The sequence below is a fragment of the Topomyia yanbarensis genome, chromosome 2 (genome assembly GCF_030247195.1).
Source record: "Topomyia yanbarensis strain Yona2022 chromosome 2, ASM3024719v1, whole genome shotgun sequence".
NCBI lineage: Eukaryota > Metazoa > Arthropoda > Insecta > Diptera > Culicidae > Topomyia > Topomyia yanbarensis.
This window is the reverse complement of record NC_080671.1, coordinates 184,791,751-184,818,499: the sequence shown is the minus strand read 5'-3', so window position 1 is coordinate 184,818,499 and position 26,749 is coordinate 184,791,751. Positions and strand designations below refer to the sequence as shown.

The 26,749-nt window shown below is 37.6% G+C and overlaps 2 protein-coding genes across 7 annotated transcripts in view; one reads left to right on the top strand and one right to left on the bottom strand.

The window, feature by feature from the left end:
- The window catches only part of LOC131682377 (solute carrier organic anion transporter family member 74D), a 63,520-nt gene extending 57,239 nt beyond the window's left edge, over positions 1-6,281 (top strand). For both annotated transcript variants that reach the window (XM_058963804.1, XM_058963803.1), the window contains exons 7-8: positions 5,718-5,923; positions 5,988-6,281. In XM_058963804.1, the coding sequence (XP_058819787.1) occupies positions 5,718-5,923; positions 5,988-6,121 (340 nt within the window). In that variant the 3' untranslated portion in view covers positions 6,122-6,281. The remainder of the gene's footprint in view (positions 1-5,717; positions 5,924-5,987) is intronic.
- A 160-nt stretch (positions 6,282-6,441) lies between these two features.
- Positions 6,442-26,749, bottom strand: part of LOC131682378 (F-box/WD repeat-containing protein 5) — a 32,414-nt gene continuing 12,106 nt past the window's right edge. For 4 of the 5 annotated variants that reach the window (XM_058963806.1, XM_058963805.1, XM_058963808.1 and 1 more), the window contains 2 exons: positions 6,812-6,962; positions 6,643-6,754 (listed from right to left, as the gene is read on the bottom strand). In XM_058963806.1, coding sequence (XP_058819789.1) covers positions 6,656-6,754; positions 6,812-6,962 — 250 coding nt within the window. In that variant the 3' untranslated portion in view covers positions 6,643-6,655. Of the gene's footprint in view, positions 6,581-6,642; positions 6,755-6,811; positions 6,963-26,749 lie in introns of those variants that run through there. The other variant, XM_058963807.1, reaches the window with a different exon arrangement.

The following is a 26,749-nucleotide window of genomic DNA, read 5'->3' as shown; positions in this document are numbered from 1 at the left end:
TTTATCTGACAGAAAAGATACTCGCGCTAAGCATTTTCCTCACAAAACCAGTGGTTTTATATTTACCTACGACCATGTCTACATCGTTACAGTTCCAAGTAGGCGCTTCGATCGATGGAGCATGGAAAGCACTCCTAATTTTCCCGGAGAGAATATGGGCGATCCTAGATTCTTTATATTGAAATCGTTCCGGATTGCCTGATTAGTTTGAGTTCATTCGCATTGATCTATTCCGGGTAATAAGAAAAGTGACACTTAGATTAGAATGGTAATGAGAAGGCGGCCACTTAGGCATTAGAAGGTAATATTTGTGAAACATCGCGCAGCTTTAACGATTTTTTCAGTTAGATTTAGAGCTCGAAAATTGGCAAATTTTGTGGGATAATGGAAGTTTAAGAATCTCAAAGGCATCAACCAACTTTGGTTAAAAAGGATGGATGAACGTCGTGACTTCCTTCGGGTGGCATCTCGGATCATGTCCAATCATTATACTTTGAATGCGCATCCCTGGCGTATTGGGGCCGTAAAGAGCGTTCTATGCGCTTGCGGTAACGGCTATCGCAACATTAAACATGTTGTCTGGTCATGCGCCTAGTATTCTACACACAAAAAAACTAAATTTTACCCCGTTGAGGTAAAATAAGTAAGGTAAGTTACCACAATCTAACAAACTGTAACTGACGAAATGATGAAATATAACCGTGTTCTTTTTAATTTCACATGAAACATGTACTTTCCAAGCGCAGTGCCATAAAATTACACATTTTAAACAAACGCCATATGTGGAGTAAAATTACGTGACACGCAAAATTCAACGACATGTTAAATTCAAATCAAATGTAAAACTATTTCATTATTTCATTTTTGATGCTCGTATAGTCATGATCAAGAGACGTAAATTTACACGATTTTTTCTTGTTGTGTAGTGCCAGATCCGCGTTAAACGAATCCCTTCGGCCTGGTTCTAGTCCGAGATATGCTGGCTCCAAATTTATTTATTTTAACTCTTTTGGTTGACTTATTAACAGGTACCTGCAAAGGTGATCCCGAGTTCCAAGCGGATCCAAGGAGGCCAGTTGGCGATCCGGTTCATGATGTCGTTATAGTGATCTTCCGTTTGCCACAAAGCTACAAGTTTAATTTCTTTTTGCCTTTCTCAATAGAAAGGTATTGCAATTGCTCTGAAAACCGACTTTTTAACGGAGGCCCGGAGGGCCGAGTGACATATACCATTCGATTCAGTTCGTCGAGTTCGGCAAATGTCTGTGTGTGTGTATATATGTGTGTATGTATGTATGTGTGTGTATGTGTGTGTGTATGTGACCAAAAATGTCACTCATTTTTCTCAGAGATGGCTGAACCGATTTTGACAAACTTAGTCTCAAATGAAAGGTGCAACGTTCTCATAGGCTGCTATTGAATTTCTAATGGATCCGACTTCCGGTTCCGGAATTACAGGGTGATAAGTACGAACACGCAGAAAATGTCGATTTTAATAAATTCTGCAATGAATGTATAAAGGTGAAAAATTTTCCAAAATATGACCACAACTGCTTCGATTTGTAGTATTAGGTCACTAACATCCATTCAAAGTCTATTTGGCCACATTGGCCACCATCCTCGGTTCCGGAAGCCCCGGCGGAAGTATCTAAATTCAGAATAACAGTCACATCGGTTTCTCGGAGATGGCTAAACCGATTCGACTAAACTTGGCCTCAAATGAAAGGTATTGCGTCCCCGTAAATGGCTATTTAATTTCATCCCGATCCGACTTCCGGTTCCGGAGTTACAGGTTGTGGCGTGCGATCACATAGCAAATTGTGTTTCAAACCGATACTCCGATGAAAGCAAAAAAGGTAAAAATTTCGCTAAAATGTCTCTCAAACAACTTAAATTTGCTGTTCTAGGTCACCGACGGCCAACCAAACTTTCGTTGACTACATTAACCACCATAGACGGTTCCGGAAGTGCCCGGGAAAAGCGGCCATCTTTCAAAATTTACGAACTCACATCAGTTTCCCGGAAATGGTTGGGCCAATTTTCACAAACTTAGTCCCAAATGATAGCTATAATATCCCCATAGATGTCTATAAAATTTCGTACGGATCGCTTATATGGTTCCGGAAATATAGACTAAACCGCCCGGTCACATATGAAATTCCCATATAAGCCGGAACTCAAATTTTTTTTCAAAGGGGGGACCTCATGAAATTTCAGAAATCGAATTCGTATTTTTGATGCCAAACATCTTTAAAATGCATGAAACGTCGAGATTTTATGTTATCTCGAAAAAAATTTTTTTTATAAAAATCGACTTTTTGGGACTTTGCCGATTTCGCACCTTTTTGCCTTTCTCAATAGAAAGGTATTGCAATTGCTCTGAAAACCGACTTTTTAACGGAGGCCCGGAGGGCCGAGTGACATATACCATTCAATTAAGTTCGTCGAGTTCGGCAAATGTCTGTGAGTGTGTATGTATGTATGTGTGTGTGTATGTGTGTGTGTATGTGACCAAAAATGTCACTCATTTTTCTTAGAGATGGCTGAACCGATTTTGACAAACTTAGTCTCAAATGAAAGGTGCAACGTTCCCATAGGCTGCTATTGAATTTCTAATGGATCCGACTTCCGGTTCCGGAATTACAGGGTGATAAGTACGAACACGCAGAAAATGTCGATTTTAATAAATTCTGCAATGAATGTATAAAGGTGAAAAATTTTCCAAAATATGACCACAACTGCTTCGATTTGTAGTATTAGGTCACTAACATCCATTCAAAGTCTATTTGGCCACATTGGCCACCATCCTCGGTTCCGGAAGCCCCGGCGGAAGTATCTAAATTCAGAATAACAGTCACATCGGTTTCTCGGAGATGGCTAGACCGATTCGACTAAACTTGGCCTCAAATGAAAGGTATTGCGTCCCCGTAAATGGCTATTTAATTTCATCCCGATCCGACTTCCGGTTCCGGAGTTACAGGTTGTGGCGTGCGATCACATAGCAAATTGTGATTCAAACCGATACTCCGATGAAAGCAAAAAAGGTAAAAATTTCGCTAAAATGTCTCTCAAACAACTTAAATTTGCTGTTCTAGGTCACCGACGGCCAACCAAACTTTCGTTGACTACATTAACCACCATAGACGGTTCCGGAAGTGCCCGGGAAAAGCGGCCATCTTTCAAAATTTACGAACTCACATCAGTTTCCCGGAAATGGTTGGGCCAATTTTCACAAACTTAGTCCCAAATGATAGCTATAATATCCCCATAGATGTCTATAAAATTTCGTACGGATCGCTTATATGGTTCCGGAAATATAGACTAAACCGTCCGGTCACATATGAAATTCCCATATAAGCCGGAACTCAAATTTTTTTTTCAAAGGGGGGACCTCATGAAATTTCAGAAATCGAATTCGTATTTTTGATGCCAAACATCTTTAAAATGCATGAAACGTCGAGATTTTATGTTATCTCGAAAAAATTTTTTTTATGAAAATCGACTTTTTGGGACTTTGCCGATTTCGCACCTTTTTGCCTTTCTCAATAGAAAGGTATTGCAATTGCTCTGAAAACCGACTTTTTAACGGAGGCCCGGAGGGCCGAGTGACATATACCATTCGATTCAGTTCGTCGAGTTCGGCAAATGTCTGTGTGTGTATGTATGTGTGTATGTATGTATGTGTGTGTGTATGTGTGTGTGTATGTGACCAAAAATGTCACTCATTTTTCTCAGAGATGGCTGAACCGATTTTGACAAACTTAGTCTCAAATGAAAGGTGCAACGTTCTCATAGGCTGCTATTGAATTTCTAATGGATCCGACTTCCGGTTCCGGAATTACAGGGTGATAAGTACGAACACGCAGAAAATGTCGATTTTAATAAATTCTGCAATGAATGTATAATGGTGAAAAATTTTCCAAAATATGACCACAACTGCTTCGATTTGTAGTATTAGGTCACTAACATCCATTCAAAGTCTATTTGGCCACATTGGCCACCATCCTCGGTTCCGGAAGCCCCGGCGGAAGTATCTAAATTCAGAATAACAGTCACATCGGTTTCTCGGAGATAGCTAGACCGATTCGACTAAACTTGGCCTCAAATGAAAGGTATTGCGTCCCCGTAAATGGCTATTTAATTTCATCCCGATCCGACTTCCGGTTCCGGAGTTACAGGTTGTGGCGTGCGATCACATAGCAAATTGTGATTCAAACCGATACTCCGATGAAAGCAAAAAAGGTAAAAATTTCGCTAAAATGTCTCTCAAACAACTTAAATTTGCTGTTCTAGGTCACCAACGGCCAACCAAACTTTCGTTGACTACATTGACCACCATAGACGGTTCCGGAGGTGCCCGGGAAAAGCGGCCATCTTTCAAAATTTACGAACTCACATCAGTTTCCCGGAAATGGTTGGGCCGATTTTTACAAACTTAGTCCCAAATGATAGCTATAATATCCCCATAGATGTCTATAAAATTTCGTACTGATCGCTTGTATGGTTCCGGAAATATAGACTAAATCGTCCGGTCACATATGAAATTCCCATATAAGCCGGAACTCAAAAATTTTTTTCAGGGGGGGGACCCCATGAAATTTCAGAAATCGAATTCGTATTTTTTATGCCAAACATCTTTAAAATGCATGAAACGTCGAGATTTTATGTTATCTCGAAAAAAAATTTTTTTTATAAAAATCGACTTTTTGGGACTTTGCCGATTTCGCACCTTTTTTCAGTTCAATATTACCGTGGCTGTTTTTTCTTTTTCAAAATTTTAGAACTCGAATAATGATATTTTCCTGTATATAGTTGTCATGTGATGTATAATAATAAAATGTAATATATGCATTTAAAAGTTTTTAATGAATATAAACAACGCACACATTCTCGTGATTCATGATTGAGAAAGGCACAATTGCACCGCTAGGTGGATTAAAATAGGTTTTTCCTTATCATTTTTCTCTGTTTGTTCTCTGATACGGTCTCTGCTACTGATGTTGGTATCAACAATCTATTGTCTTCTTTATACAAAGTCAACTGATTGTTTCTCCTTGTAGATGTGTCAAAACGTATTTCCAAGTATAAATATAATAAATAATTCCAAATTTCAAACAAATCCTAATTATTCTCAAGAAATTTAAATTGTAAAGCAAAGAAATTTGTATCTGAATAAAAATATGCAATTGTTTCACATCGAGGATTTCCAATGCAAGAAATTTGTGCGAAAAAAACACATACCTACGTGGTTAATCTCAGGTTTTGATTTGTTCCAAACTTTCGAGTGGGTAATTCCCCCCTCGGTAATTTTCGAGTTGGTAGTACTACCCATACTACCCACGTATTCCGCCGTCCCTGTTTTCCGGTACACCCGGATGACGCCAGCAGCGTTTGACCAACTTTTCGATTTGGTCGAAAAGCTGTTTGTAAAAAAAAACTTCGCGTCAACCGATTGCTGCAAAATGCAGACTGCTCCTCACATTGATGTAAGAGGTGGAAGTTGATGGCAGTTTGCCGCGAAAAATTAATAGTTTTCCATGTTGCCGTCATATTCACAACTGTCCCGCCTGCAGAGAGGTTTCCTGAGACGTTGTGTGGAGAACGGCAGTCTAGCTATCGTAATCTGCTGATAATTCGCAGCCTTAAATCTGCATATGGCCTTCAATATTTTTAATCTAATGAAACAAACTAATTTAATCTCACTTCATCTGCATCAGGTGCGTCGCCAAGGAGGACAAATCCTTCACACAGGGGCTGATTCTAATGATGATCAGTCTATTTGCACTGATCCCGGGACCAATCATCTACGGACGGATCATCGACAGTACCTGTCTGGTGTGGACCGAAGAGTGCGGAGAACGAGGGAACTGTCAGCTGTACGACCAGCGCCTCTTTCGATACTACATCAATCTGACGGCGCTAGGTGAGTGATGGAAGATCTTAGAGTTGGCGATTCAAATACTTACCAGAATGTTTTGTATTTACAGGCCTAACAGCGATTGGAGTATTTTTCGATCTTCTCGTGTGGTGGTACGGACGAACTTTGGATCTTTACGGCGATCAGGAGGCAGAGCAGAAGAAAACGGCTGCAAAGACCCCACCAAAACGTGTTTTAATGTAATTAGAACAACGTTTGAAACGTCACTTAATTTTTCTTCATTAACAGAGTAGGAAATTTCGGATGAAACGTTCGGCTTGTTGGTTTTATGTGATTTTATATTTAAAACAGTAAAATAGAATAAAAATTCTATACTTTACAAATATATCATCTAAATCTGTGATTTGTTAAAGCAGTTAATTTGTTACGATTGCGTGATTCAAAAGTAATTTGTAACAAACCGAACCTGCTAAAACTGTGTTTGTAAAAGGAAATATATGTACAAACTCTGAGAGAAAATACAACTCTAATAGAAGTGTTTTACTGCTATACACGCAAATATTCTACTAGCTGGATTCTCTCGTCCTTCTCTGTGGCATAATAACTGTTGCTACACTATTTCGCTCGTTACTTGAACCATGTTTAATTGACTGCTGCTAGATCGACTAGAATTTGAACCAACATTGTATGTATAGTGTGACGCTTCAATAAACAAAACAATATTAACAAGAGATTGCGTGACTTTTGGGAAGAACAAAACATACAAGAGTTTTCACTCTATGAGGCAGTAGATTTAGATTTAACCTTTCTGAATTCTACCGCTTTGCCTACCGGTTGAATGCCGAGCTTTTTCGCCTGGGCTAACGATCTCCAGATCTGGAAGAAAACGAAATTTTACGAATAAAATTCAATCAACAGAAAAGCATTTTATACCTTGATTTCATAATCATCACTCGTAGTTACCAGCATTTCGTTATCCCGCGGGTTGAAAGCTACGCTGTTTACAACATCACCGTGCTGATACTTAGCCAAGCAAACGCCATAGTAGCGATCCCACAGGTATGCGTGCATATCTTCGGCGCCACTGTCGGAATAGAAGTACATATTGTTTTAATTACAAAGTACAGTGAAGGTACAATTTAGTGTTCCCCTGGTTTTGTAGGCCCCCGATTTTGTCAGCTTTTCAAGAGATATAGGAGTTTTTTCTTGAAAAAATCATTTTTTTCTTTTAGCATATGTTGAAATATTAACATTTTAAGAGTACATATATTCAAAAGCCTTTGGAGAAATTCGAACAATAGACAAAGTTTCAATTGTTGGTACCAAGCTCCGCGAAAATATGACAGATATGAATCGTTGAACCCAAAGTTGAGGACATAGTTAAAATTGTGCAAAAATCGATTTTTTTTAGAAGAATTTAAACTATTATCTGAAAATTTCAGACCATTTTTTGACTTTGAACGGAATCGTTTATTTATCTGCAAGTCAATCGCTCATAAAACTTTATATAGGGTTTTCTCGAAATCGTCTCTTCGAAGTCGGTACCATGAATATATCAAGATCCATTAATTCTATCCTCTACATTAATTTTGTTTAAAAGTATTCAATTATAGACTCAACCCTTTCGAGAAATTCTAATATTTATCATTTTTTTATGCAATTCAAGACATTTTTTGAGAATTGTCTTTCTAGAGCTGTGGAACTTGGTTCTCGGAAGGGCTTCATGTCAGAATCAGTAACTACAATTCCACACGAGAGGGGAAATGTGACTCAATAAAACACTGTTTAAGGTCAATTGCAGCGGGTCGTGATTCTGATTGTGATATTAAGTGTACGGTTTAGATGTGCGGGCGCAGTGACTTCACGATTGCCTAGGAATTACTTGTTCGCTCTTCAGACCGCGCTGATTTGATTATAAGCGCTATAGCGTTAACTAAATCAGCAGGGGGTTTGCATTTTCGAAATCTGTAGTTGTGCGTGGATAATCGCGATTGCATGTTCGTCTTTGTGTATCATCACGAAGATTCGAGCGTTTATATGTTAAAGCATAATTTAAATCGTGATAATCTAATAAACCGACTGATGTTCTTCCTTTAGAGTTTTGAAAAGGTTTAATCAGGGCCTTGCCTCTAACGATTATTTTTTGGTTCATTTTGGATTCGCCAATAAGTAACTCACGGTTCCTCGAAATGTCAAGCTCAATCATGACGTTTTTCTGACATAAACACGGGCACTCATTTTTATGTCGGTAAATGGTATCTAAAGAAAAAAACAACATGAACGTTTCTAAACTCGTTTCTAAGGAAAGAATAACAAAGTAGCTAAAAATAAACTAAACTTTTGCAATTGCAATTTTTCTGATATTGTTCGTTCTCATTTTGAAACATTTTGAAAGATCATACTGACACTTGTTTGTATCCTACTGTTTAAAATTTGTTATTGTTATGTATTCAATATTTCATAATTATATTTGAACATCGATTCTGTTCTACCGACCAGGCAGTCTACTCTATTCATACCTTTATATAACGTTAAATCGTGCATACGTTGCAAATATTATTAGCCCTGATGATTAACATGTCCTAACATACGAATATGCCATTATCTAGTTGTATACGTCATCATACATTTAGTATTCACCGCTTCCGTTATCTATTTCAGATACAAATGAAAGTAATTGTCCGAATTGAGTCATATCTCAATATAAATCAGTGTGAGTCTCGGTCAGGGCAGGAAATATTCGAACCGAACCTATGTTCGAATACTTTCAAAGCGCGAAGCTTTGCGTTACTGGTTCGTATTCACAAGCTTTCGCATCACAATCGCTTACCATCGTAATTGCGGACATTTGGGCGATACTTTTGCATGCTCTTCGGCGAGGACAAATGAAGCTTCTTGTTCATTTCATTGATGTTCGGAAAGATATGTAAAAGCTTTTGCGTAGTTTTCGACGAACACGAGCTAAGCTCTTGGTTCGTGTGATCGATATTTTTGAAACAGTTACACGGAGCTTCGAAACGATGTTCGCGAACACAGAAAAAAGATTACCTCGAAGTATTTTAGAATCACGAACACCGAAAGATTATATCAATTTAGCATCGCGAGGGCCATCGCTAACATGTTCGCCGGACGATATTAGTTTTCTTTATTCAAATACCTACCTACTAGTTATGCAAAAAAAGTATATTCTAGACAGAGACCTTGTATTAAGGGTGGAATAGGTGAAAAATAATTGTGACAATGTGTAGCTTATGGATGCTGGGGTTAACTGAAAAGTGACGTAACAAGTTTATTTAAGATACCCTACTGATATATTACCAGTAGGGATAAAATCAAGATTTCGTGACAGGGCGGGGATAAATTTTCAAATGAAATAAATTTGGGCTAGAAAATGAAGTTAAACACAATGTACACAACGTATTCAGTGGCTCGCTTATCTTAGTCATGTTCCTATAGTCACCTACCAGTTATGTCAGTTTCTTGAGGATAAAGGTATCGATATCCATTCAAAGGAAAAAATCGATTATCAGTTAAATAAATAACGTCATGGTGTGTATGATGAATCCTAGAAATAAATAGGGAATGTCAATAAACTCGACCATTCCCGATTCATATTTGGCAGTTCTGGTCGTTTTGTACATCTTATGCACTTATTTAAAAAAACGCTTTGAATCCATCTACCAGTGTGATGAGACAATTTTATAACTGTTTCGAATATTATATCGGTTGAGAACTTTTAGAACATGATATTTCGAGAAATTTTGAAAGTGAAATTAAATCACTTGTAAAGTTATACTTTATGAATACATTATCTAAGTTCTTCATTCAATGCAATATGTATGCAAAAAGTTAAAAACTAGATTTCCCTTGAGAACTGCGCCAAAAAAATCGAAAAAAATGTGTTGGCGATCCGAGAACTAGAACAGAAATTGTAACCCTTGGACCTCTGAAGTGCATGCGTACAAAATGCTATAGTCTAATGTTTGTTTTCATTCATTTCATTTAATAATTTTCAGTTGAGCAATTCTGTCGCAAACTGCATTGTGGAGCGAGGGTCATAACTTCCTAAATTTAAGTGTTCCTATTAATTTAGTACACTCTCTTTAACATAAACTACTCTAACGAATGAACGAATTGGAGTAGGTTCGATAAATTTTGAAAGAAGCCGTTAAATCAACCACTTAAGGGATTACACCACCGTAAAATTAAAAAAAAATCGAAATTGATCTTGCTTGATTTTATTATTCCATATCAACATTTGAATAGGGCTAATAAGATTTGTGAACAAACTTTTGTTTTGCTGATTTCTCTTAATTTGTTATCATTTCAACACAGAAAACATTTGAAATCGATTCTACCAAGGGCAAAGATGTTGATTCATGTGTATTTTTCATTAAATTCAACTCTGTAGCGGAAAAATGAGCGAAATAAGTTTGTTTACAAAAGTCTCATTAGCCCTTTTGAAGAATTACTATTGTATTGATCTAAAATATGGGTCTTCAAAATAATATATCAAAATACGGAATGCGACAAAAAGCGAATAATAATGGAAAGACAGTATTCGAAAAAGTTCGAGTTTAGAACGACTTTCATTCTACTTGGAGTTATTTATTTCGCTTCTCATTTTCCGACATTTCCCTTACATAAAGCATTTCGGCTATAAATGATTAAAAAACAAATGCAGGGGGCCCTAAAGATTTCTTTCTTTTATTTTTTATTAGTAAAAGTCAAATAAGGGAAGATTACATCATGGAGAAGATAAACCAAATTTTGTCCTTTTCAGAATTGTTTTTGGATTTCCAACAAAAAAAATCACTAGAACATTGTTTGTAAGTTCTTTGCGTTTCTCCATCAGTAATTAGTTAACAAATACAATTCAAACAAGTTGGAATATCCTTCTCATTATTTATCACAAAACACATGTACAGGAGTCAGGAAATAAATTTCATAAAAGTGGAACATGTAATAAGTTTAACACTTCATTTATTAAGTGAACAGATTCTGTCGAAAATGTTTGAAAATAAATATTTTGTCTCTTGTGATTAGGTAATCAACCAATAAACTTATAAAACAATATTATAAAAATCATTTGGAAGCTTTCCTCTTGGTTTGGTACAGGTGCCTGGAATGCAACATTATAATTCAATTAATGACAATAATAATGGATTCAAGTATGTAGGTACTAGGTTAATGAATTCATTTGGTAAAATTAAAAATAACGTTTAACACACAAATCATCGCATATTATTGAGTGAATATGACTAGCCGATTTAGGAATGTTGCGCAAGAACGTTAGAAACCGCAACAAGTTGAAAACAAAGGCCAATGGACTACGCCTAACTACCCCTCAGTGGATGCAAATAAATGAAGTTCGCCGTCTAACTGAACTCAGACGTCAGCAGTGAGATTCCATCCGAAAATTGTTCTTTTTAGGAAGAATTTGTTTTAGATAGGTAGATTATTAAGAGAGGGGTAATGGTTTTAGCGTTAAAAAACACTATTTGCGATTTTTTTAGAAATTTGGGCGAAGCGAATTGATCAAAACTTTTGTACATTATAATGTATCATTTCATCCAAAAGTCATTTCACCAAAAAACATTTTTTCACGCTGAAACCCTTACCCTCTTAAACATACTTTATACATCTTCACCTTAACTCCTTGGCAGGGAAAATATACTCCGATTGAAGAAGAAAGGACGAGTTTGCAAACAAAGTAGCTAGTAAACATAATTGTATTCCGAAAAAAAGAATTTGAATTTCACTACCACTACGCTCATTCAAACTCGTGGCTCATAAATTGGTAAGGTATGCGACGCACCTAATCCCTAAATCCTAAATTATAATCTTAAAATAATCCATTTAATTTATACTCAAAATAAGATTTACAGTTTATGATTTTAAGACAGATAGTCACGTAGCGAACATGTTCGCGGTGGCCTCATGATGCTGATGCTTGAAGCGATATAAAACTTCGATGTTCGCGATTCTCAAATAAACGAGGCATTCGCTTTATATGTGTTCACCGAATATCGCTTCGAAACTCTGTGGAAATGTTCCAAAAACGCAAAAACCACGAGCCAAGAGCTTACCTCGTGTTCGACGATGTGTGCTTCTAAGGTTAATGTGAACTTTTTCGAACATTGTAAAAAGCGAACTAGATGCGAAGCTCGCTTCGTCCGAGCAGAGATAAGTTTTACCCCTAAATGTTCGCAGCGATTGTGTCAAACTCATCGATTGCATGTGGTATGCTTGAGAAGGTGCTTCGTGAAGCTTCGAAAAGCAATCAATTCATTTTTCGAAATTTTCCTGCCCTGGTCTCGGTCTAGGTACTCCTTACAACATACAAGGTTGCTATCAAATTTCTCCGCGCCACTATTGTTCAGTCAGATTGCTGCCTGGGACAAAATAAAGAGAACAATTCTAGAGAAAATTTTCAATAGGACGTAACTAACAATGAGAGCCTCTCTTTGCTTACTTTCTCTTTTGTTTATTACCACGTCATTACAACACTTTGCACTAATTTTCCAGTACATATCGAAAGCCGACGGGATTAAACTAGGATATTATGCAAAGAGTAGAGTAGTAAATGTTGAAATGGCCTAGTAATTAACAGAAGAGAAAGACCCCAAAGAGAATCTCTCATTGTTACCTACGTCCTATCGAAAATTTTTCTCTAGAATTGTTCTTTTATTATGATCGAACAGGATATAACTTGATCTTTTACATTCATTCCTATTATTTCCAGTTTCATCAGATACTAGAACAAACTTTCATTCAACTAACCAGCATTAAAATGCGTACAGATTTTACCCAGCACTACGATCAGAAACAAAACCGCTGGATCTTCTAGAATGTGATATGTTCACAACAAAATGAAATAAATACTCAAACTGTTCTCAATTTAGTTTGCCAACAATAGGGGTCTTTAATTTGGAAAGATTGCCTCAGTTTTTCATATGTATTGATAGCAGGTGTCCTTACGAGTACACTCATATCATTCTCAAACCTTAATTATTCTATTCTGATTTTTAAATTTAAAAAAAACCAAATTAAATTCAACCAACAAACTGACAGTTGTCCTACTAAATGACGTATCTGCAAATATCTCGTTCGCCTCATTGTTAACCGGAACATCACCCCACACAGCATGATCTGGTACTTTTGCAATCCGCTAGCAGCCTGCCATCCCAAGCTTCATCTGCAAACTATGGTAGAATATGCCTTAACCCGCACACCCCTAAAGATCCCTATTACTTTGGGACCATTTATAAATTACGTAACGCTTTTAGGGAAGGAGGGGATATAACAAATTGTGACATGTTGTGACATATGGGGGAGGAAGTGTAAGCTATATACACGTTACAGAACACTTCTTACTGAGGATTTTTTTTTTGGCGAATTTTTTAGGGGGATAAAGAAATTTGGGACAGTTTGGTACGGACGAGTCAATTTTGGGCAATTTTTGCATTACGTAATTTGTGAATGGTTCCTTTTTTCTGTGGTGACCAGAGAACCGGCTGAGAATGAAACAAGCTCAAGTATTTTAAAACATCAAAAAGGAGAACTAATCAGACTCTTGAGTTTTTTATTAAAATTTTGAATACATGTGGCTTTTTCATCTAAAAAATAAATAAAATAAGAGTACACAATTGAAATACTGTTTCTTAAGGAGCCAGACTTACGAATTGTTTTCCAGCTGATATGACTAGATTCGGTTGCAAGCAAAAGTAAACGCTATCATTCGATGTAACGACCTAGGCATCGATTGGCTTACCATGCATTACCGTCGATCATAAGCGTATTAAACACTGGAAAATCAGAAATGACAAAAATTAATCTTCAGCTCCGAGAGCGATCAATTCAATTTCCATCTTACCGTTATCGATAAGGCAGTCATAGGCAACCTTGCTTAACTATGGTGGGAGCCGTACTATGTAAGCCATCGATACACTTACTGACACCAACAACCAGCATTATGAAACCAATAACAGAGGTGCTGTTACTGTTGTCTTGACTATTGGAAGCTTCAGTTTCACGCGACTGATTAGCTTCCTACAAAAAATGTAAATGTAAGCCATTCATTTCTTATTTACTTATCAATTATTCCAGGATGGGTATTCACCTATTATTCGTATTCAGCCAAAAACAACAAACACACGACGTTTCGAAGAAAAAAAGGACACCAGAAGTAATTTTCTATCACCATTTTTCACTTCCGCATCTTGCTGCTTAGAAACTTTGTTTATGTGTCTGCATGGCCTGCGTTGATGATTTTCCTTTTTAAGTGCACTCAAACTGGGGCGCCATCAAGTGGTGAGTGCAGTCAAACCTAAAGGGACCGATGTCACTCGTTCTAAAATAAGCCACATATTTCTTGAGCGTTTTTTCAAAACGTCATATCTGCAATGAGTTACTCTCTGTTTATACTTTCTCTTTCGATTTTTACGGCGTCACTATAACACTTTTCACTTATTTTACAGTACAGATCGAAAGACGGTGGTTTTTACTAGCATATTATGCAAAGAGCTGAGGGATAAATGTTAAAGTGACCGAATTATTAACAGAAGAGAAAGTAAACAAAGAGAGTAACTCATTGCAGATATGACGTTTTGAAAAAACGCTCAAGATTTTGTATAATTTGTTCGAACGATTTACGTTTTTATTATTTGTCCTTGGTTTAATATTGATAAACCGGTTGCAAAGCTGTACACAATTTCTCCGACGCATACTACCAAACGCTTAATTCATACACATGCTCAAAAAAGGTTTCTTGAACCTTAATCGCGTTCATAAATTCGCGTTTATAACCGTGTGGTCTTTCGCATATTCGCGTGTGTTCTTGAATGATAGCGCGGATCGTGAATCTTATACTTAATTTTTAGTGTACGGTTCAGATGCTAGAAAAGAGTAAATTCTCCGTATCAAAACGATCACTAGAGTTCTCGTTCATGTAGTCATAGAAGGTGTTGTCTAGTAGATATGAGCGTATTTTTTTCTGATTGGTCCAACTGAAGGCATGGACCTAGGCTGCTAAGACCGGAATAGAGACATCCGGACGTGAAGAGTGACATCATGTCAATATGCCTAATACCGAGCACCTCAGTGGGATGATTCTGAAGACCATACTAAATAGTGGTGAATGTGTAAATAATGGAATATGAGTTAAAAGCTACAGAAATTATTGCAGAATTGATTTTTTATCATAATTTTTCTTCAATTTTAGGCGCTTAAATTTTAACGCTTAGAAGTTTTCTTTTGATTTATTCAGTTTTCTTTCATTCCTTTTCCTTCAACTGAGCCATTTTGATGTTCTCGATATTTTCCAGGTTCTCATCATAAGCAACACTAGTTGACGTTGCAACCGAGGGTGGATATGGCCTCGATCTTGGTTTTAATTTGATTAAATGGATCTGATTAGATTATAAACATGCACTGCTAAAACTTTATCACCTCAGTTTTCGTCAAACGCGCTGAATAATGATTCTTTATCTAAAGAACTCTTCTCAAACATCTAGCGGTGGTCAGCTATTTTCGTCCGCGTCCCTTATCACCTATTTTATAAGGTGATTCATCAACAGTGCTATCTTTGAAAACCACCTTGGTTATGCAACTAATTTTGCCGATCTTATTTTATTGCAAATAATTAAGTAGTCTTCATTTCATTATATTCTGAATTGCACATATTATGTCGTATGTAATTTTAAATGTTTGTTGGTTTGATGGCATTGTAAGGGAACACGTATCCGCCGGTTGATGCCAATCGAGCTGACATTTCTTTGGACTGATCAAACTAATTTCTTTGTTTGTTTGACCAACTAGGAAACTAATCCACTGGTATTTAATGTGCGTGAAGAATACGCGTGATCTTGTCTGAGTGAAATGATGACTGCTGAATCATATATGAGGGTTGATAATTGACAGTTCGCGAGAAGAATCAGAAGCCAGTTACAAATTTGCAGCAGTCATATCAGCACGAAGAACATATGTTTCATTGTCATATTCATTGCCTTACTTTTAGTCCAATAAATCAAATAAATTAAATCAATTAAACTAATTGTTCCCATTATAGTGAATATTTTCATTTACTTTGAAGTAGTGCACGCACTATATTATTGTGTGTGTTAACCATATTTCTTCAGGAGTATAAATATATTCTAGTCTCCAATCTTGTTCTAGTAATTAGTGTAAAAATTAGCGTCATCAATTGTATATTAGACATAAAAATCTGGTCGTTTCAGGTATTTCGGTAGTGCTTATTTCATACCGTCTTTAAGCAATAGAGGCCGTTAGTTCAGTGAGCCATTTACGCGACCTCCGAAGGTTTAACGACGCGCGCGAATAACACTCGACACCTTAGTCAATTGTTCGACTGTCAGCAGTTCGAAGCTGAAGATGCTTTTTTACAAACCGAGCATTTCCAAATTAATTCAACAAACGATAAATTTATCAAATTCTCGGCAGCCGGCTGCCCAGAGCAATAAACACATGATAACACTTCTGAGAGTTGCATAGATCGTATCACTTATCAAGGTGAATTCAGGTTTGGGAGGGATGCCATTACACAAACGACTCTTCGCACATAATTTCGGGAGAGATGCCACGTCGGGTGAGATGCCGTACATTTTATATATCTCGCATATAGGGTCATTTTTATACGGTAATATGATATTGTGAGTTTGTCTTTCGAAGAATTACAATGCTTGAGATGTAAAATAATCCTTATTATTAACTCACGAAAATTTTATTAATGATTATGTGTGTCCAGTTGCATCACGGAGCGCCGAAAATTTTTCAGTACCTCATTAAAATTTCGTTTAAGAAGGCATTCTGATCATGAGCACGGTCTTCCACAATTTTAGACGAAAATGTCGTCGTGCAGCATCTCTCCCATACAATTGGGAGAGATGCCGCATCTAAATTGCGGGTGAGATGCCGCACTCGATGGCGGAGGATACGTAGCCTCACCTCAGAATATCATTAAATGATCACTTGCGTCAGGTATAGGTTCCTAATAAACACAAACTAACGGATTTAATACAGTAACATATAAGATTATGAGTCTATTTATCTATATATTTAAACGGGCTATATGTATCTAAAGGGTGTACCTCGTTAGGCATAAATACGTTAGGCATAAGGACGTTTGGCATAAAGACGTTAAGCATAATGGACGTTAGGCATAATATACGTTAGGCATAATGGACGTTAGGAAAATGGACGATTGGCATAATGGACGTTAGGCATAAATTAACTAGTCGAAGGATCACTTCAAGAAACTTATTTTTAAGGTGATGGCTTCAGGTGGTTGTGTGAATATTTGAACTTTTTTGATGTTGTAGAAATACTCTGGAAGCTGATCCAACTTTATCAATATTTTATTCTGCTGTATATGCTTGAAGAAATCTTTGCTCAAATAAAGGATCAAATAAAGCAGATCGAATGCTTGGCATGCGGAAAGTAAAATAGAATTGCATGCAAGTGCGTGGGAATACATTTGGCATCCCAACTCAGATTGCATTAACTTCTCAACCTACAACCGATGAATTGCATATGACTAAAATAGGCTCAACACGCTTGTTTAAAAACAATCTCATTTGCATTAAGGCATGATTAATGCACATTAACTTAGATTAGTTCTTAAATTCATGCATGGTACATACAAAGAGAGCCTCTCTTTGTTTACTTTCTCTTCCACGAATTACTCGGTCACCTTTCTGATTTCCCTTCAACTATTTGCGTAATAAGCTAGTAAAAAGCTTGGTCTTTCGAAACATACCGATAAATGTTTAAAAAGTTTTATGGTTTTGCAGTAATAAGCGAAAGAGAAAGCAAAAAAGAAGGCTCTCATTTGCAGATCGGACCTATTGAAAAAAAAGTCTTCATGAAAGAAAGAATGCTGCTTTTTATTATTCATTCAACGAATATATTAATATTGCTGTTTTTATATTATCCAATATGGGATAAAATATAGAAGCAGCCATATTCATATATTCATTGAACTGTATAATCTGGGATACAGTTTAATGATTATAATATTGAGGTCATCAAAAGTACAACCACAGACTAACAGACTTAACACTATGGGGGAATTCCCTCAAAAAACATCGATCCGAAAATTTTCCCAGAACACTAGCTCCACCTTTTATTCATAGTCTCAAACACTCATTTACTGGTGGGCTACCGCTCAGGTTTGGGAACTATTTTTCACTAGTGGTCTATACCCCATATGCTTATTCATATGTCAGTGGCGCCATAATTTCAAATGTGGCCACAGTCCCAACTACAAATATATTTTAAAATGACCATTAAAGCGGGCGAAGCTTTGTTTTTGAGTGTTATGTCTGTTAGTTTGTGGTACAACTACGAAAACTGTCTCATACGAGAGACTTTTTTCGTGTACTATGAAAAGTCACCGAAATAAAAAAGGTATCGTCACAAACGTAACAACTTTAGCCTAATGCGGATGCTGTCCGTAATACTGCAAGTTTCTATAGCTCCAAAACTTAATTTTTAATCATTATTCTGACTTATTTTTCAATACTTAATTACAGCTATATTGGTAATACATCCAATAGACTTGAAATGTGTTTGAACCAAAACTGTTGACTTAAATGAGGAAAGCATCCAGCTAATCTACGTAAAAAATAGAAAAAAATCTACACTAGTAAGGGATAAATATCTCGCATTGTATGTTTCATATCACGGTCTCTCGATAAAGTCATACGAAGGTATGGTATTGCAAAGCGTAGTTTTCCCAACCCGAAAAACGGGGGTAAGGTTGAAATATCTACAATAAATAAAGGCTTGCGATTAATTTTATATTTTTGTGAATTATACCTATCGTCCATTATGCCTAACGTCCATTATGCCTAACGTACTTATGCCTAACGTATTTATACCGAACGTCGCGCACCCGTATCTAAGTATTATTGAATTCGGTTTATACTTTAAAGATTCAGGCACTACTTTTCGTGAACGCATTGATTTGTAGTGATGTCAATATTGAGATAAATACGAAAATTTCAACGAATTGATGTTTTTTTAAATGAATCTTTCGAGATCAAACATATATTAATATATAAATTCATTGTTGGGAGAAACAACAAAAAACTGCTTTTAAGGAACCACATAGATAGACCAATCTGCTTCGACGAATTTTTTAGTATATGTCGATAGAGGACACTCAACTGTTGGCAAACCTCGTGGAGCATTGGGGAACTTGGACGATGGCTACATTCCATTATCCCAAAGGTATCAACGAAGCCTTGGTTCAGGTTTCATACGTGTAATGTCGCGGCTTATGTCCAACTACTACACATTGGATGCGCATTTGCGGCGTATTGGGCTTGCAGAGAGTAGTCTGTCCGCTTGTGACGAGGGCTATCACGACATCGAGCACGTTGTCTCGGTATGCGCTGGGTATTGTGATGCCAGGTCTAAGTTAAAGAATTCCCTTCGGGCCCGAGGTAGACCGCCCAATGTCCCAGTTTGTGATATTCTGGCAAATCGCGATCTCCCATATATGTCCCTCATTTATATTTTTATCGAAACGATAAATATCCTAATTTAGCCCATTTCCTTTATGCTCGTTTTTAGAAGTTCGCTGTCCTGCCTTGTGGAGCCGACCAGCACCAGAGTTCCACTATGTTACTGCCGTCGCCCTTACCATGCCTGCATGAAAAGAATTTAAAGCGAGAGCAGGTCGATGGTCTTGAAGGATTCCCCGCCGGTCCGACGAATTCCACCCGTCAACCCGTTCCTTGACATCTTAGTACCCCATCCTACTAACAAAAACTCCTACCCGTGGCAAACGTGGAGATGCAGAGGTATACACGGTCTCCACAACATCGTTTGTTACACTAACATTCCTTCCCTTCCCCGATAACTGTGAGGACGTGTCCGACGCCGTTAGTGGCATTTCAAAGTATAGATCACTCGAAAAGTGCACATTGAAGATGGATAGCTACTCCCAGATCCCATTCGTTGATTCTCTGTGCAATTTCGCTTGTTCTGGTCAATCACAGGGTAGTAACTACGAATTGTACAATCATGCTCATGCTCAGAGCTCCTCTTAAGCATCTGTGCCTGTGCTGGTACTTGTGTTTATATCAATGGCGAACTGTTTTGTACATTATAATCTTCTGCACGATTTTAAAAAGCCCAGTATCCTCAGTACTGCCGAGCCACTCTCAAGAGAAATCATTTGCTGATGCGTCATTTGATTTTAAATTTTTATTAGCAAGTTCTCCGTAAGTAAAATTTTTTCTTTTGAACTGTACTCAAAAGTAGAATTTATAGATATTGATGCTTTACATTAGAGTGTCGAATCAATCGTTGGTCGAATTGTTAATCCTATATGACCACATCCCATGTATGTAAACCACATCGTTTGAATCCGTTACTAAAAGTGCGTTCGAGGTTTCCCAATTTTTACCGCTTCGTGAGGCAACGGTGCAATTTCGCCAATCGACCAGGAGTTGGTTCCAGTAGGGGACGGCGGGGAGTTGTGAACACCGTCAATACCCGCTAAGCTATAAATTATGAAAATGAATTCCGGTGGCTTGGCGCGAATCATGTTGCCACCTGCTCATTGTGAATCAGATCTCTATCTCATTATTTATCTTCTATAGCCTTAATACAAATAAACCACATTTTCACACACTTTTAGCCATTTTGCTAAGCGGAGACCTACGTTTGACATTTAGAAGCATGCGTTTTTGTTTTTTTTGAAGTAGAATACTTCTAACGTTTCAATATGGGGTCCCGTTTCAAAAATTTCAGTTGAGAAATTTTCCCAGATTTGAAATGCGAATATCTTCCGTTCTACTGGACGAAATCGCAATATTTTTGCACTATCTGATCGGAAATTTATGCACGTATTTCGTATTAAATTTCGGAATTACTGCGACTACTATAAATAAACCAAAACAAGGATTTTCAGAAAACAGCGAGGAAAATGCGCAATTTGCCAGCATATCCCACGCAGAGCCGTCAAAAAGGAGCATGTAAGCGTTTCATTACATACGGGAATGTTATATATACAGGTCACGCGAGCTTGTTTTGTATCAGTGGGTGTTCGCTTACCACACGAGCAACATGCTCGTCCGGACGGTGCAATGAGCGGTATCATGTTTGCGTTCCCGTACCAAGCGTCATCGCAAGGTTCTTCGTGATAAAATGCAGGGAATCACCAAATCCGCCATTCGGCGTCTGGCTCGTCGTGGTGGTGTAAAATGCATCTTCGATTTAATCTACGAATGATGATGGTGTGCAAGAAAATGTCATCCGAGATGCCGTGACCTACACTGAACACGCCAAGCGCAAAACGACAATGAATGTCGTCTATACTCTGAAGCGGCAGGGACGCACTTTGTATGGATTTGAAAGTTGAAAAGGTAGAACTCACTTGTATCATTATAAAAAAGGCCCTTTTCAGGGCCACCAAAATCATTTCAAAGAATAAGTTTGCATTTTCTGTTTCATGGACTGTTTCTCCCTGGAGAGCAATTTATGTTAAACCCTAAATTATGATTTATTTCAGTACGCAAATTGCAAATATGGTCAGAAACAAACTGGAATGAAGTGGAAAACATTTTTACTAGGCGCATTCAAAAAAGGTTTCAATTCTCAAACATTTTACCAAGGTGCCGTATTACATTACTCTCTTTACCCTGAGTGTTCGATAATCTCCGTAGTGGAAACACAATTTCAATTTTGTTCTTTATCAAAAATATGTGGTCGGCCAACAAAGGTGTGGAGCTACGAAGAACACATATTGAGGAAAACACAAAAAAGGACGAGCTTACATTGCACAGTGGTCCAGATCGCTAATTTAGGAGGAATTTTTACTTTCTGACAAACCTGTATAATTTAGCCGTATCATGTCTTAGGATGAATTTGTGTACTTTAGAAGATGCTTCTTTTTATTGGAATAGTTATTAGGGTGGTTCTAATTTATCTAAAATACGAAAATAAACTTTTTACTGATGAAAGATAGAGCTCCACAGTCTTCCACAAAGTTGTAAAGTAACTTATTTTGAATAAATTTGTTGAACATATTAAAGCTCTATCTCTTTTAGTTTTTGTTATACAAGAAATTTAAAAAAAAAGATTAGGGTGTTCCTGAAAAAAACGTTTTTTTAGTATAACTTTCGTATCTTTTACTTTTTGTTAACACAACCTTTGAACAGCTTATTGAAAACTTCAAGCCGAGTATTTTTCTCCAAGACACCGAAGGTCTAACTTTTTTCTTTAAAAAGTTATGAACACTTTTCGTTAAAAAAATAGCCTATTTCAAGGCTCAATATCGCTGATGCGGGCACCTAAAATTGAATTCTGTTTCCACCACATGAAAGACCATACTTATTAGTATATTTGAGCAAAAATTGGCGAATACGATATTTTTTTAAAATTTGCAATTTAGATTTAAAGTTTGTAGTTTTGCAGGTTCAACGCATTAAAGCATTTACACACATATCGTTGTATTATGAAAAAAGCCACTTTCAAATATCATTCTCTCATCGCAGCAAGCTTTGCATAAGTGAAACGACTGTCAAAAAAGGTTTCTGATTTTATTCGTTTTAAATAAAACTAGTAAATATGGATATTAGTCGAAGAGAGTTGGCGAATTTGCTTATTGCTGGTAAAAAGACAGATGAACTGCTTAAGTTCATTACAAGTAGTAATCCAAATGTAAAATTGAGACTTGTTAATGTTCGAAAGAAATTTTATATTTTGTTAAAACAACCTTTGAACAGCTTTTAGAAAACTTCAATCCACGTTTTTTCATAACTCTGAAAGTCTAACTTTATACTTTCAAAAGTTATGGAAACTTTTCGCTCATAAATAGCCCTTTTTCAAATGTCATTATCTCTGATTGGGGCAAATAAAAGTAAGTTCGGATTGAACCATAGAAAAGAACATACTTTTAAGTATATTTGAGCAAAAATTGGAAAATATTATTTTTTTTAAGCATGTAATTTTAAATTTACTAACCAAAGTTTTAAATTTTATCGCATAGCGACATAAAAGAAATTGCCTAAAGCCTTTGTATTTCCTTTTCTGTTTTGCTTACATATCAACAATACTGAATGTGTTCATTAAAAATAATTTGGCTATGACAACAATTACAAGCATTATTCAACATAACATGCTGCCAGTAGGTATGTGCAGTGAAGAAGTTCAAGAAACCAGGAATAAAAGTATTCGCAGATTCCGAGAATTCCACGCACGCAAATTCGATCGACTCGTCAATCTTGATGACGTTTTCAAGAGACTTCTTGTTTCATCAGATCCTATAATTTCTCTTAAATGTAAACGTCGAATTCAACGAGCACCGCTGGATATACCTGAAAATGCAATGCATCTACTTTTGAATTAATTGGCATTGAATAAATTCTCCTTATATAAATCATAAATTGTTGTCATAGCCAAATTATTTTTAATGAACACATTCAGTATTGTTGATATGTAAGCAAAACAGAAAAGGAAATATGCATATGCATGTCCATATGCAAAAGCTCAAGTTACCCACTTGAAGCTTTTGTCACATGACGTTCTGTCAGATGACATCTCAGAGCTTTTTATAGCACGTTCCGTATGACAGTTCTTACTGTCAACTGCCGTCCCGTGAATGGATGTGTTGTTTACTATAGGCAGAGGGTATGACAGGGTATGGCAGTCAATAAGGGACTGTGATAAACAGTGCATGAAATATCAATCGATATCGAACTATGTTAGCATTATATAACTTGACGAACAAGAATCAAATAAAGTTATCTCAAACCTACCTACAGAAATACTTCGTGTTTTCTTACGGTATTATCAACAGGTTATGGGCCCAGTAGTTAACTGGAACTAGCCACCTGGACTATTGTAAAATAGTTGTTTTGGAAGATACACGTTTCGGGTAGAAACGGCCGGCGAGAACCATCGTTCCGGTAGCAGCGGCATCCAGCGACGACCAGCGTTTCGGGCAGAAACGGCATCCGGCGAGGACCAGCGTTTCGGGTAGAAACGGCCAGCGAGAACCATCGTTTCGGACAGAAGCGACATCCGGCGAGGACCAGCGTTTCGGGAAGAAACGGCATCCAGCGAGCACCAGCGTTTCGGGAGCAAGCAGAGGATGGCGACCCAGCAGCAAGCTGGAGGATCTGCCGAGAGGATGGCAACCCAGCAGCAAGCTGGAGGATCTGCCGAGAGGGTTACTCTCGAGGACAGAAGAGGTGGTGGCTACGAGAGGGGAACTCTCGAGCGCACCGTGCCGACGACGGCATACTTCGGTAGCGTCAACCGCGAATCGATATTCGACGGTTCGGAGTTGCGGTTCCCAGCCTGGAAATGGCGAATGGAACATCATCTTATAAAGATGAAACTCCAGCACACGTTGCTACGAACGCCCGAAGAAGAGGACTTCTACGAACCAGTAGTAGGTGCCTCGGAAGAGCTAGAAACAGCCAGGAAGGCTAAGCTCAGAAAACGGCTTGATGACGACGTCGAAGCATTGGATGAGATTGTCATGATGGTCAACAATGATGTTTTGAATAAACTCATTGGGCTCAACTATGCGAAAGAAGCCATGGATACTCTGGTCAGAACGTACCAAAAGGGCGGTACAGCCGCTATGGTTAATATGCGGGACCGGTTGTATACCATCAAACAAAGACATCACGACAAATTGTCCATGATTTTTGATGAGTACGATCTGATTATTCGCGAGCTAGATCGTATGGGTTCAAAAATGACAGCATCGGAAAAAGTTCATGCTCTACTGATCTCCATGCCAGACAAGTACCGACACGTCAAAGGCGCTCTGATGGTACTGACGAATGAAGAACTGTGTGCCAAGCCGATCATGGAGATCAAACGAATGTTTATTGATGCTGAAGCTGGGGAAGAGAAGCAGACAGAAACGAAAAACGTTGCGCTGTCTTCAAAGTACAAGCCAAGGAGAGAGGTAACCCGATGCTTCGGTTGCAACGAAACTGGGCATTTTAAAAATAAATGCCCACTAATGAAAAAGTTTAACGCGAAGGAGAAAGATAAGTTCAAGAAGCAGCAAAAGATGGAGCCTAAAAAGAGCTTTGCAATGATGACCAAAGTGGATCGTGGTAGGAGAGTCAGATTCGTAATTGACTCAGGAGCAAGCGACCATATGGTTAATGACGAGAAGCTGCTGGAAGATGTCCAAGAATTAGAGAAGCCAATCACCATTTCGACGGCGAAAGCGGGCCAGAATTTACGGGCAACAAAAGTTGGAAAAATGCGATTAAAGAGTGTTGTGGGTAACAATACAATAAAAGAATTGAAATTGTACAACGTTCTTTTTACTCCGGGTCTTGAAGAAAATCTCCTTTCGGTTAGAAGGGTTAGCAAAAATGGTAAAAGGGTTACTTTTACGGATGAAGAGGTTATCTTTGAATTTGAAGATGAAGTAATTGCTTCAGGAATCTTCGTTGATGGTTTATTCCACCTTGATCTATTTCGGGAAGAAAAGTCGGCGGAAGATGGAACAAACTTAGCATTGTTCGGAAAGAAGGTGAGTTTGGAAACATGGCATAAAAGACTTGGCCATATCAGTGATACGAGTTTGGAGAAACTAATTAAGAAGGGAATGGTTGAGGGTATCAATCTAACTTCTGGAAATATTAGTGAAACAAATGTATGTGATGGTTGTATGGCGGGGAAGCAGGCTGCATCCAAATTTAAACACTTGCAGCTGCCAAGATCAAAACGACCACTGGAACTCATACATTCGGATGTTTGTGGAAGCATGGAGCAGGAAACCTATGATGGCTATCGTTACTTTGTAACCTTTATAGATGATTATACGCACTTTCTCGTGGTTTACCTCATGAAACAGAAATCGGAGGTTTTCGAGAAATTTAAAGAATTCGAAGCAATGGCGACAGCATTCTTCGAAAGACGTATTTCAATGCTAAGGTGTGATAATGGAGGGGAATATACAAGTAACGAATTTCAAGCTCATTGCAAAAGAAATGGTGTTAGAATGACGTTCACTGTTCCATACACACCGCAGCAAAATGGTGTAAGTGAACGTATGAACAGATCTTTAATGGAAAAGGTCAGAGCTTTGCTTTACGAAAGTGGATTAGCGAAAGATATGTGGGGAGAAGCATTATATGCAGCAACATATCTAATCAATAGATCTCCAACAAGTGGGATAGAAGAGGACAAAACTCCGTATGAAAAATGGTTCAAAAAGCGACCAAACTTGAATCATTTAAGAGTTTTTGGGTGTAAAGCATTTAAACAAATACCTAAAGAGAGGCGTCAGAAATTAGATTTCAAAACAAAACCTTTGATATTTGTGGGGTACGCAAATAATGGTTTTAGATTATGGAACAAGGATACGCGTTCAATAGAAATTGGCAGAAATGTAGTATTCAATGAATCTACCAGAGCCAATCAAGATATTGACCACACAAACATGGATTTCGTAGAATCATCTGGTCAAGATTTAATTAGATGTACACGCTTAAACCAAGGAGAACAGAACGAAGACGAGGATGATGCTATCCTTCCTTCTGATGAAGAACAGCATGAAGAATGCACACTCATCGAAACAGAGCAAGATAATCTAGATTCACTTGAAGAATCAGTTGGCGAAACTGACTATGAAAGTACAAATGAAAATCCAACAGACGAAAGAGAGGACGTCGATGATGGTCAATCATTGCGTCGCAGCAAGAGGGAGAGAAAGATACCGGGTTGGTATTCCGATTATACAGCAAAAACAGCAATGATTTTCAACGAAGAGATTCCGCAAACTATTGAGGAATTGAAGAAAGTTTCTGATTGGCAAGAATGGAAGCATGCTATTCAAGAAGAGTTTGATGCATTACATCAAAA